The sequence below is a fragment of the Odocoileus virginianus genome, chromosome 26 (genome assembly GCF_023699985.2).
Source record: "Odocoileus virginianus isolate 20LAN1187 ecotype Illinois chromosome 26, Ovbor_1.2, whole genome shotgun sequence".
In the NCBI taxonomy this organism is placed as follows: domain Eukaryota; kingdom Metazoa; phylum Chordata; class Mammalia; order Artiodactyla; family Cervidae; genus Odocoileus; species Odocoileus virginianus.
The window spans coordinates 47,415,011-47,427,557 of NC_069699.1; the positions used below are offsets into that span (position 1 = coordinate 47,415,011).

Consider the following 12,547-nt stretch of genomic DNA (forward strand, 5'->3'; position numbering starts at 1 on the left):
AAGCCCCGCTTGGTACGTCACCATTGGCAACATGTCGGCCTCAGTGGTCCCTCAAACAGTCCAGACACAGCCCATCTCAGGGGCTTTGCAGTCTTCTGCCTGGAAGATCCCTCCCTCCCCCCACTCCGGTCCCCCCTGTATCTATGAACAGAACTCACCTCCTCAACTTCTCAGGGCTTGAATCCAGTCACCTTCTCCGTGAAACTGTCCTTTACTCACCTAATTAAAACTGCAGGTTACTTGCCCCCCCCCATACTAATCCTTATCCTCTTTCCAGATTTATTTTTCTTCATAGCAGTTCTCACTACTTGATACACTATGCATTTTTCACTAACTTTGCTACGGTCTGGAAGCTCCACAAGAACAAGGACCCGTGTGCCGTGCCTCCAGCACCTGAAAGGGTGCTTTGTCACACAGCAGAGCGCAGTCGCCTTCAGCGGAGTGGGTAGAGGAACGGGAACTTCAGGGAGGAAACAGGTGAGTCCAGGAAGAATTTCTGGAGGAGTAAGTCCCCTCGACACCCCACAACCGCCACTCCAAAATACCGCCCAGAAAGCGTCGGGGCCAGCCCCTCTCCCGCAAGCCGCGCCCATCTAGGAGGGGCTATGGTCGGAAGCAGCGCCGCCGGCGGAAGCCGGGGCCGGGCAGGCGGTCTAGGCCCTCCTCCCGACCTGCCCCGGGCTCATGCCCCGCCCACCCGAAAGTGGGTGAAAGGTCGGCGGCGCCGGCGCTGCGGCTGGAGCAGTGGAGCAGAGCCGGCCGGGAAACCACAGGCACTGTGACAGCCGGACTGACCATGGCAGACGAGGTGAAGCCCATTAGCCCGCTCAAGAACCTGCTGGCCGGCGGCTTTGGAGGCATGTGCCTGGTGTTCGTGGGACACCCGCTGGACACCGTCAAGGTGCGAGGAGGCTGGGGCGCGCGGGCTGGAGGGAGGAGGCCCGACCGAGCAGGGCGAGGAAAGCAGGGTCTCTCGCGACGCTCGGTCCGGGACAGAAGTGGGGCCCGGGGGAGCTTCCGTGAGAAGTCTGGGGAATCTCCCTCTCGACCCTTTCGGGTGTGGAGGAAACTGTTCCTGCGCCCCCAAGGAGCTAGACGGCGCAGAATGAGAAGCCTCTAATCGCCCACCGAAGGCTTTTGATTTAAAAAAAAGTTCTCTGTCCGGTAACCTTTTCTGATCTGGCGCCCCTACTTTGGGGATGGTAAAGAAAAAACGTCTGCTCAAAGTTCTAACTTCTGCAAACCCTAACATCAGCAAGGTTGAAACAGGTCATCTGTAAATCCCTCTTCTGGAAGAGAGCTAAAAGCAGGTTACTCTAGATATGTCTTTTGACACATTTCTCTGGAGCTAGAGTGCTCCGGCACTATCTCATTTGCACCTTTCTTAACCGTCTTCAGTCTGTAGCCCCTCCTTAACCTCAACGGTCTCCTGTGGGAAGCAACAATGCCCTCAGTGACTGAGTCCCTTCCAAGGAAATCAAGTGATCAGCTTTGCCCAGGGCCAGGCTGATCCTCGCAACAACCTGGTGTGGAAGCCATGGTCAGATTGAGGCTCTGGGAAGGTGGAAACTCATCAAGGCTTGTTCCTTGATTATCCTCACATTGCACATCGACTCTTTCCCCTGTAGCACTTTCAGCAAGTCCTTACTGGAGACCAAAGTCCATACCCTATGACTTAGCATTCAAAGCTTCATCCTACTTGTCTAACCTTATCTCTGCACACACTTGGAGAAAATTGACAGTTCATGGCCAGGGTGAGCCTGTGGGGAGCAGTCGTGCATCTTGCAGAGTGGGAAGCCTGTGTAGAGACTTCTTGGATTGTTGAATTGGGTTTCCTCCACCAAAGCAAAGCAGATTGCTTTGGTGATGTTCTCTGAGCAAGTCTGGGCAGCAGGCTCTTTGCTGCCTTTCATCTAGAAGAGGATCTGGGGTCATTTTATGACAAGACTAAGATTAAAGCCATTGGGCTGGTTTGGGCACTGTGAAGCATGAAATCAGATGTTTATTCGGTGGTTGATAAATGCCATATGTGTTAGGGCTTCCCCAACAGTAGTCGTTCTAAGCAGCACTCATGTAGGGGAGAATTGTCTGATCTCTCTTTCTACTCTTGATCTCGTTAGTTCTAGTTATCTGGGGCCTCTCTTTAAAGAAAAACAAAATCCTATTGCTCCCTAATACAAGTGTCGCTCCTACCTCCGTCCGTATCTTTTTGCCCTTCCTCCCCATCAGTTGTCACTCCCAGGAAGGGAAGGATGATCTGTGTCCTGAAATGTAAATGACTGAAAATGCTCACTGCTTTTCTTTTAAGCCTTTATCTTTTAAAAATCAATGAGTTAATTTTACTTTTGACTGTGCCGAGTCTTCGTTGCTGTGTGTGGGTTTCTCTAGGTGCAGCGAGCGGGGGCTACTCCCTAGCTGCAGTGCACAGGCTTCTTATAGCAGAGGCTCCTCTTGTTGCAGAGCACAGATTCTCAGGCATGCAGGCTTCACTGGTTGCAGCACCCAGGCTCAGTAGCTGTGGCACTAGGCATGTTGCTCCATGGCATGTGGGAACTTCTTTCACCAGGGATCAAACTGGCATCTGTTGCATTGCAAGGTGGATTCTTAACCACCGGGGAAGCCCTCACTGCATTTTTAATAACCAGAAAGTCTCCTTTTGATTTAAGCCAAAACCACAAATTGCTGACTACTGTCCTTTTGATCTTAGGGAGCCAGGTGGGCTCTGGTCAAAGCTTGGCCTAGAGACACTTTCAGAGACCCAAGGTGACTAACAGTGGTCTGAAAAGGCAAGAGCTGGAGCTCTTCAGCGTGGAAAGACTTTATGGTGGGTGGTGAAGGGCTGGCTGAGTTCTAACTGGAGAAGTAGGGAGACCCAGATATTCCAGGCAGAGAGGAGGCAGGACTGAAGGTGGATATAGGCTTGGCAGTCGGAACCAGGCTGTAAAAGAAGACCAGCCATGGAGGACTTTAATGTACTTGCTGGGCCTAAATGGTGGATGTCATGATGAGACAGGTATGGATTTATACAATATCACTAAAAAGGTATCAGTCAGAAGTTTTGGTCCATCTCTCTCTCTTTCTACTAACTTGAGGAGTTTGTGCCTGACCATGAAGAATCTGAAGGCCAAGTAAGGGATATTGGATGTAAAGCAGTGGGAGCCTCTGGACATGTCTACTGTTATGTTCCATAAACTCATCAGCTTTGCATATCACCTCCATTGCCTAGAGCGCCGGACTAACAAAAGCCCTAAAAAAATCAAGAATGAAAAATTTGTTAGGTTGGTGCAAGAGTAATTGTGGTTTCAGACCCTGAATTTTAAATCATTATAGCTAGGCTCAAACACATCTTTATTAATCAAAATAAGAACCATTACAAGCAACACATTTTTGCCAATGAGAAATAAGTTTGTTGATTCCTGTAGCATAAAAAGCTATGCTTAAAAAAAAAAAAAAAGCTATGCTTCAAGATTCAATGAACTCTTGAAAAGCATTTTCTGCATCCTGCTGATTTTGAAAGCATTTTCCCTGCATGAAGTTGTTGAGTTGCTTGAAGAAGTGGTAGTCAGTTGCAAGAGGTCACATGAATATGGCCGATGAGGCAAAATTTTGTAGCCTTATTCATTCAACTTTTGAAGTTTTGTTTGTGCAATGTGCAGTTGGGCATTGTCACAGAGAATTGGTCCCTTTCTTTTGACCAATGCTGGCTGCAGGCATTGCAGTTTTTGGTGCATTTCATTGATTTTCTGAGAACACTTCTCATATATAATGATTTCGCGAGGATTCAGAAAGCTGTAGTGGATCAGGCTGGCAGCAGATGACCAAACAGTGACCATCACCCTTTCTTGGGTGCAAGTTTGGCTTTGGGAAATGCTTTGGAACTTCTTCTCAGTCCAGCCACTGAGCTGGTCATCACAGTTGTATGCTATCCACTTTTTGTCGCATGTCACCATCCAATCGAGAAATGGTTTGCTGTTGTTGCATAGGATAAGAGAAGACAGCACTTCAAAACGATGATTTTTTTTGTGTGTGATCAGCTCATGAGACACCCACTTATTGAGCTTTTTCACCTTTCCAATTTGCTTTAAATGCCGAACAACTGTAGGATGGTTGACCTTGAGTTCTTGAGAAACCTCTCATGCAGTTCTAAGAGGATCAGCTTTGATGATCCTCTCAATTCAGTTCAGTACAGTTCAATTGCTCAGTCGTGTCCAACTCTTTGTGATCTCATGGACTGCAGCATGGCAGGCTTCCCTGTCCAACACCAACTCCTAGAGCTTGCTCAAATTCATGTCCATTGAGTCGGTGATGCTATCCAACCATCTTATCCTCTATCATTCCCTTCTCCTCCTGCCTTCAGTCTTTCCCAGCATCAGAGTCTTTTCCAGTGAGTCAGTTCTTCGAATCAAGTGGCCAAAGTATTGGAGCTTCAGCTTCACCACCAGTCCTTCCAGTGAACAGTCAGGACTGATTTTCTTTAGGATTGACTGGCTTGATCTCCTTGCAGTCCACGAGACTCTCAAGAGTCTTCTCCAACACCAAGTTCAAAAGCATCAATTCTTCAGTGCTCAAATCCTCTCAGTTGGTCATTGGTCAACTTCCAATGGCCACTGTGCTCCCATCTTCAAGGCTCTCATCTTCTTTGCAGAGCTTCTTGAACCACCACTGCACTGTGTGTTCATTAGCAGTTCCTGAACCAAAGGCAGTGTTGATGTTGTGATTTGTCTTAGCTGCTTTATGACCCATTTTGAACTAGTATAAGAAAATCACTCAAATTTGCTTTTTGTTTAACATCTTTTCCATAGTCTAGGATACATATAAAGTAAACAGCAAGTAACAATTCATTAGCAAAAACATAAAGCAGCAAATGTACATTAAAGATGTATAATATAACCACATTTAAGAATGTATTCCAAAACAAAAAAATTAAAAAAGAAGAATGTATTTCAATATCAAATGGCAAAGTTCAACAATGTAAAACCAAAATTACTTTTGCACCGACCTAAATAAATAGAGGAAGAGCATGATGAAAATGGTGTCTTGGAAAGGTTCGTATGATAGCAAACTGAGAAGGATTAGGAAGTAGAACACAGAGCAGGAAAAAGACTGCAGAAATATAATGACTGGGTGTTATCAGTTATCTTGCAATGTAACAACTTACCCCAAAACTTAGTGGTTTAAAACAACAACAATAGGGACTTCCCTGGCAGTCCAGTGGTTGCAACTCCATGTTGCAAGGGGGCATGGGTGCGAGCTCAATCCGTAGTTGGTTAACTGGGATCCTGCATGCTGCACAGTGCGGTCAAAACAGTAACGACAACATTCATTAGCTCTCTTGATCTTTGTGAGACAGGACTTGGGGAGCAGCTTAGGTGGGTAGTCTGGCTCAAGGATTTCTTGTGAAGTTGCAGATGTTGTCTGGGATCCAGAATATATAAAAGTACTCTTACAAGTCAATAACACAAAAAACAATGCAATTTAAGAATAAGCAAAATCTCCTCCCGACCTTTTCTCCAGCCGGCCACACAGGAGGGAGGCGGAGATGGCAAATGAGATCACCAAGGCTCAGGTTGCCTGGCCTGGTGGCGACATGATCTTCAAGAAGATGATTCGCAAGGAAATCCCAGCTGAAATCATTTATGAGGATGACCAGTGTCTTGCTTTCCATGACATTTCCCCTCAAGCACCAGCACGTTTTCTTGTGATACTAAAGAAACATATATCCTAGATTTCTGCAGCAGAAGATGATGATGAAATGATGGGCATTTGATGATTGTTGGCAAGAAACGCGCTGCTGATCTGGGCCTGAAGGGCTATCGAATGGTGGTGAATGAAGGTTCAGATGGGGGCCAGTCTGTCTATCACATTCATCTCCATGTTCTCGAAGGTTGGCAGATGAACTGGCCTCCCGGTTAAGCATGCTGTAGGGATAATTTTGCCTTCTCTATGCAGTGATCAGGTTTGCAAGTTCCAGTATGCTAAACAATTATTTTTTTCTGCCTGTGAATGGAGATATTGCAAAAATAATTTTAAAAACCCATACATAATAAAAGATTGTTGCATGGTCTGAAAAAGAAAAATAAGCAAAATACTTAAATATACATTTCTCCAAAGAGGATATATAACTGGAAAAAACCATGAAAGAAGTGTTCAATATCACTAATCACTAGGGAAATGCAAATAAAAAGTATAATGAGATACCACCTTATACCCAATAGAATGACTGCTATCAGTAAAACAAAATAACAAAGGTCAGGGAGGATGCAGAGACTTTGGAACCCTTGTGCACTATTGCTGGGAATGTTATAGCCACTGTGGAAAACAGTATACCAGTATCTCAAAAAAGTAAAAATAGAATTACCGTATGATCCAGCAATTCTACTTCTGGATATTTACCCAAAAGAATTGAAAGGAGACTCTTGAAGAGATATTTGTACACCCTGTTCATAGCAGCATTGTTCACAATAGCTGAAACATGGGAGCAACCCAGGTGCCCACAGACGGAAGAATGAATAAGCAAAATGTGGCCCATACATATAATAGAATATTATTCAGCCTTAAAAAGAAGGAAATTCTGATACTTGCAACCACATGGATGAATGTTGAAAACATTAGGCTCAATGAGCTAAGTCATTCATAAAAAGACATGTACTTTATGATCCTACTTATATGAGGTACTTCAAGTACACAAAATCTTAATAGACAGAAAGTAGACTGGTTACCAGGGTCTGGATGTAGGGCGAATGGGAAGTTATTGTTTAGTGGGTAGAGATAAAAAGAATTGTGGATGATGGTGATGGTTGCACAGCATTTTGAATTTATTTAACATCACTGAAAAGTGAAAGTGAAAGTCACTCAGTTGTGTCCGACTCTTTGTGACCCTATGGATTATACAGTCCATGGAATTCTCCAGGCCAGAATACTGGAGTGGGCAAACCTTTCCTTCTCCAGGGGATCTTTCCAACCCAGGGATCAAACGCAGGTCTCCAGCATTGCAGGCGGACTCTTTACCAGCTGAGCCACAAGGGAAGCCCAATATTACTGAACTGTGCACTTAAAAATGATCGAGATGGTAAATTTTATGTATATTTTATGACAGTAAAAAAAAAAAATTGGAAAGGAAAAAATGGGCAAAGAACCTGAATAGACATTTTTCCAAAGAAGATACACAAATGGCCAATAAACACATGAAAAATGTTCAACATCATTATCCATCATGAAAACGTAAATCAAAATCTCAGTGAGATACCACCTAATATCCACCTAACACCTGCTATAATTAAAAAAAAATTTAAAAATAGATGACAGTCAGTGTTGGCAAGGATGTGGAGAAGTTGGAACACTCATAAACTGCTGGTGGGAGTGTAAATGGTGCAACCTCTTTGGGAAACAGTCTGGCAGTTCCTCAAAAGGTTACATAAACATAGAGTTAGCATCTGACCTAGCAATTCTCCTGTTGTGGTTAATTTTATGTGTCAGCTGAGCCATGGATGTCCAGATATTGGTCAGACGTTATTCTGGGTATATCTGTGAGGATGTTTTTGGGTGAGATTAGCATTTAAGGGAGACTAAGTAAAGCAGATTGCCCTCACTAATGTGGGTGACCCTCATCTAGTCAGCTGAAGGCCTTAATAGAACAAAAGGCCAAAACTCCTCCCTCTTGACTGATTGAGCTGGGATGTTGATCTTTTCCTGCCTTTGAACTCTAACTGAAATGTTGGCTCTTCTTGGGTCTTGAGCCTGCCAACTTTTGAACTGGGACTTGACCATCAGCTCTCCTGGTTCTCAGGTCTTAACCCTTGAAATACAACTATCTCATTGACTTTCCTGGGTCTCCAGCTTGTTGACTGCAGGTCTTGCGGTTTGTCTGCCTCCATAATTGTGTGAGTCAATTCCTTATAATAAACAAACAAATAACTCTCCATAGCCTATTGGTTCTGTTTCTCTGGAGAATCTTGACCCATACAACACCCAAGAGAACTAAAAACACATGTCCACTCAAAAACCTGTATACAAAAGTTTGTAGCACCGTTATTCATAATAATAAAAGTGGAAAAAATGTAATTTGTCATTATCTGATGAGCAGATAAACAGAACATAGTTTATTTGTGTAGTAGAGTATTATTTACCAATAAAAAGAATAAAGAATTGATACATTCTGCAACATAGGTGAACTTTAAACACTTTATGCTAAGTAAAAGAAACCAGGTATGAAAGACCACATACTGTATGATTTCATTTGTATGAAATATAGAGAATAGGAAAATTCATGGAGGCAGAAGGTAGCTTAGTAATTGCCAGTGGCTGAGAGAAGAGGAGAATGACTACTAATGGGTGTGGTGTTTCTTTTTGGGGTGATGAAAATGTTCTCAAATTGATTATAATGAAGGTTCCACAACTCTGCAACTGTTAAAAACCCTCTAACTGTATACTTTAAATGGGTGAATGTTATGGCATATGAGTTATATCATAATAAAGCTTAAAAAAAAAAAGCAACCCAATACTGGACCAAAAACCCTCCCTCCCAGTCAAAAACAACAAAAAGATGTTGGGCAGGACTGTACTCATCTAAAGAATTGACTTCCATGTGGTTCGTTCACATGCTGGCAGTTAGTGCTGGCTGTTGAGAAGAGGCCTTGTTTCCTCTACATATGGCCTTTTCAGGCTGTATAGGTATCCTCATAGCATAGTGACGGACTCCCCAAAGCAGATAACTTGAGATGGACACAGGCAGAATCTGACCTTTCTGTCTCCTAGCCTTGGAAGTCACATAGCATCAATATCATCACATTCTGTTTGACAGAAGTGAGTCACTGAGTCTGGATCACATCCAAGGGGAGGGGATTTAGGGTTTAACTTCTGAAGAGCAGGAGTATCAAAGAGTTAGTGGGCATTTTTGAAAACCACCACACTGGGTAAGAATGGTCAAGCACTTTGCCTGGAAGAAGACTTCAGATGGAGAGAGGAAGAAATTAGGATCCTGGCAGCATCTTGAAAGAACTTTCCATTAGCCTTGGTGCCCACATGAATAAGAGGAGAAACACAGGAAATAGTTGGATGCTAGAGTTTCAAATCCTGAGAAACAGGGTAGACTGGTGGCTCTGGGACAAATGGGACATGCATCGAAAGGATGAGATTTTAGAGGTGATTTGAGTAGGGAGAGCTTCCTCAGGCAGTGAAATATAGCCCAGAAGCTGAGGTGAGAAGGTCTGAAGATGGCCGAGTAAAAGTCATCACTGAACATAAGCTGAAGCCCTGGAATGTGTTTTCTGTATAAGTACTGCGTGCTAACCGATTGCGCCACTAGAGCTCTTGGAACGTGTTTTCTGAAAGAGATAGTGGGACACCTGGAGTAGAAAAGGAGACAAATGATGGAGTGCTAAGAGGGGAGATTTGAAGAGAGACAGTTGGAAGCACTGAATCCACCAAAAGGTGGAGAAGGATGACCAAGGAAAGCAGGATTAAATCCACCTCATTCCAAAATATCTTTGTCGAGCATGTTACCTGACCCCCAACAAAGCACTTCAGATGGGTGTGGAGAGTGCCTGGAATTGGGCTGAGCTTTGCATCAGCCAGGTCTAGTGACTGGCACATCACATTTTGAGGCACATCACTGGGCCTCAGGGAACCCAGTCTCCTCATTGGTAAATTGGTCATACCTATTCCATTTGGTCACCATGGGATCCGTTAGGTAAGAAATAAATAGCAAAACTGGCTGAGGAAATCAGAGGAACTGTCTCACTCTTCAAAAGCATGTTACTGATGACTTATGAGTACAAGGTTGGAATAAACTGGAGGAAAGAGAACTCTGAATCCAGCAGATAAGGGGAATGCTGAAGACGTGCACACAGGTGCTGCTTACTCTGTTGAGATTCTGGCAGATGGTCAGGTCATTGCCTCCGACAGGCAGTTCTGCTTCTGGGATATGACTGTGTTTTAACTTCTGGTTTTAGGTCAGACTGCAGACGCAGCCCCCAAGTTTGCCTGGACAGCCTCCCATGTATTCTGGCACCTTTGACTGTTTCCGGAAGACTCTGATGAGAGAGGTATGGAATCATGGTGCTGGACATTTTCTTATTCAGAGGAACACATTTTCAGAGGGTTGGAGTGTTACTTCTCTGGGGGACTGGGGGACTGCATGGTTCTGCAGGAGGTCCAGCCCATATGCCTGGCTCTCTCACCCCTGTGTCATCCCATGTCCTTCTGTTGTCATCACTTTGGAGTGTTTGAGAGTTACAGTTACTGTTTTATGTGGATGAATGAAGCTAATAAAGTGGTTCTCTCTCTCAGAAGGCAAAATTTAGACCACAGGGAATTCATGAGGAATAATTGGAGACATGAAATAGAAGAAAATGCAAAGCTGGTTCAGTCTGTTTGACAGGGATCAGTGTCAGACGTTCACGTAAAATTTGGAGGAAAAGTCAGCTTGTCTGAGGAAAAAGAGAGTGAAAGAGAGGGTCTTCAAACCCATAGACAAGGAAACTAAATTGGTGTGAGGTTATTGAATTGTATAATCATTTTTCAGGTATTTCTTAGAGTGAAAACTTGGGATTTTAGAACTTTTAATGACTAGTGATGCTTATTACTGACTTCATTAGCACATAGGTAACAACACCTTGTTAAGAACTTTTCCTTCATTGCCTAAAATATAACTCTGATGTGAATAAATGTTAAACATATAGTCTTTATTAAATATACAGAAGTAAGAAGCAGGTATCACCCAGACAAAGAGGGGATGCTGGTAAGTGATGGACTCAGTCTAGGAAGAGAAACTGTTCCCAGGGCTCCTGCAGGACCCAGGTGTGGGAGGAAGATTTTGAAGTGGAATCTACCCAATCATCCATGCTGGAGATGGTGCCGTCTTTTCTTCTGTAAGGCTGTCTTTCTTTTCTCATCAACCCGGAAGGGGTCCCTGTGATCCTGCTTCCTGGCACCAGTCACCTTGTGCGGCTCTGTCTTTCTCTCCTTCTGGAAAGTAAGCTCCATGAGGCCACTCTGTAGTCTGAGGGCCTCACGCACAGCAGGATTCATTCAATCACCCCTGCTAAGGGTCCTGGGGTCAGTCTGGGATGTTTGGACAAAACCCGAGTCAGAGTGTAAACGTGTCGCCATGCAATAAGCACTGGGCATGTGTGGCTTCCCAGGTAGCCCCGCAGCTGGCAGATGCCAGCTTTCAGGCTGCTGCCAGCTGCACCCAGACATTTAGACACTCAGAGACAAGGTGTCTCTCATCTAGAAACCGCCTTCCAGTGTGTGGTTTCCTGTTCAAGGACACACCCCTTATCTACAGGAGGGACAATGGGAGTTTAGCTACTCCTCCCCACCCCAACTCCACAGGATGCTGGGTCAGAAAAAGGCAAACCTGCTAAAGTCCCCCTGAGACAGAGAGACACACGGACAGGGGCTTTGAGCTTCCAGTATGCTAAGAGTTCTCTGCCCTTACAGAGAGACGGGATTATATGCCCCTTGGTCAGCAAGTGTTATTGAGCACCTGTACAGCGCATTGGCAATGTGCTGGGTGCTGGAGGCTTGGTGAGAATGGCTTGTATAAACCCAACTTGGTGAGAGTGGCTTGTATAAACCCAACTCATATATATGGAATTTAAAAAGATGCTAACGATAACCCTATATGTATAAACCCAACTCCCTGCACTGTCGAAGAGGCTTCCTCAGTCCATATTTGTGCTTGTCTCTGGGTTTCGCTGTGCCAGATTGAGCTCACTTTCTGGTACTACTGGACAGATATTGGTTGTACTGCATGGAACTGGGTGGGCCAGACAGTGGAAGGAAGGCTGGAGTTGTTGAGAGTCATTCTGGCTTTGGGCATCCTTCTCAGCCAGGTGAGAAGCTGTGGGAGGGGCTTTGGGAGGGTTTTGTCCCGAGGGGCTTTTGCAGATCCTTCTCAGAACCTTCTCTTCCTATTCACCCTTCCCTCTTTACTTTCTCTGCCCTTAGAGAGTCTGCTTACAGCCTGTAGCAATGTTAGACCTTTGCAGGATCTGGGAGGAGTGCTGACAAGTACAGTTGTGCACTTTAGTTCTGGAAAGAAGATGGGTTGTGAGTGCCCAGAGTCTGCAGTGAGTCGGGTTCTCCAGCCTAGGTCTGTGGACCTTCCCCCGAGTGTAGCATCCCCTTCCCCTGCCCATTTCTCCTGCTATTTCCTGTAGGGAGCGACTGTAACATGTTTTTAAAAATTAGCCCTTATTTTGTATTAAAATGATACAAGAACTTAGTTTGTTACTGAAGGACTTATAACAAAGTAGCCCCCCACCCAATCCTTTAGAAGTTGCTACTTTCTACTTTCTCAGTTACTGTTTTTCTTCCTCCCTTTTTGGGAACTTCTCCCACCAAGGATTGCACCTCTGCCCCCTGCAGTGAAAGTTCACAGAGTCTTAACCACTGAACCATCAGGGGTGTCCCTCAGCTCTCTGTTATTAATGCTGTTTTCTACCTGGCTGCATGCATGTATTTTATCCATTTAAAACTGTTTTAGCTACCTGTTTGTGGTAGATGGTTGTAACTCTTGCATTCCTTAGCTCCTCTTTCTGCT

General features: G+C 44.6%; 1 protein-coding gene and 1 pseudogene across 1 annotated transcript in view; both read left to right on the forward strand.

Moving 5' to 3' along the window:
- The first annotated feature begins 698 nt into the window (after positions 1 to 698).
- Positions 699 to 12,547, forward strand: part of SLC25A20 (solute carrier family 25 member 20) — a 36,772-nt gene continuing 24,923 nt past the window's right edge. Inside the window, exons 1-2 of the mRNA XM_020915953.2 lie at positions 699 to 901; positions 9,951 to 10,043. Coding sequence (XP_020771612.1) covers positions 797 to 901; positions 9,951 to 10,043 — 198 coding nt within the window. The 5' untranslated portion in view covers positions 699 to 796. The remainder of the gene's footprint in view (positions 902 to 9,950; positions 10,044 to 12,547) is intronic.
- Positions 1,014 to 9,540, forward strand: LOC139031276 (adenosine 5'-monophosphoramidase HINT1 pseudogene; annotated as a pseudogene).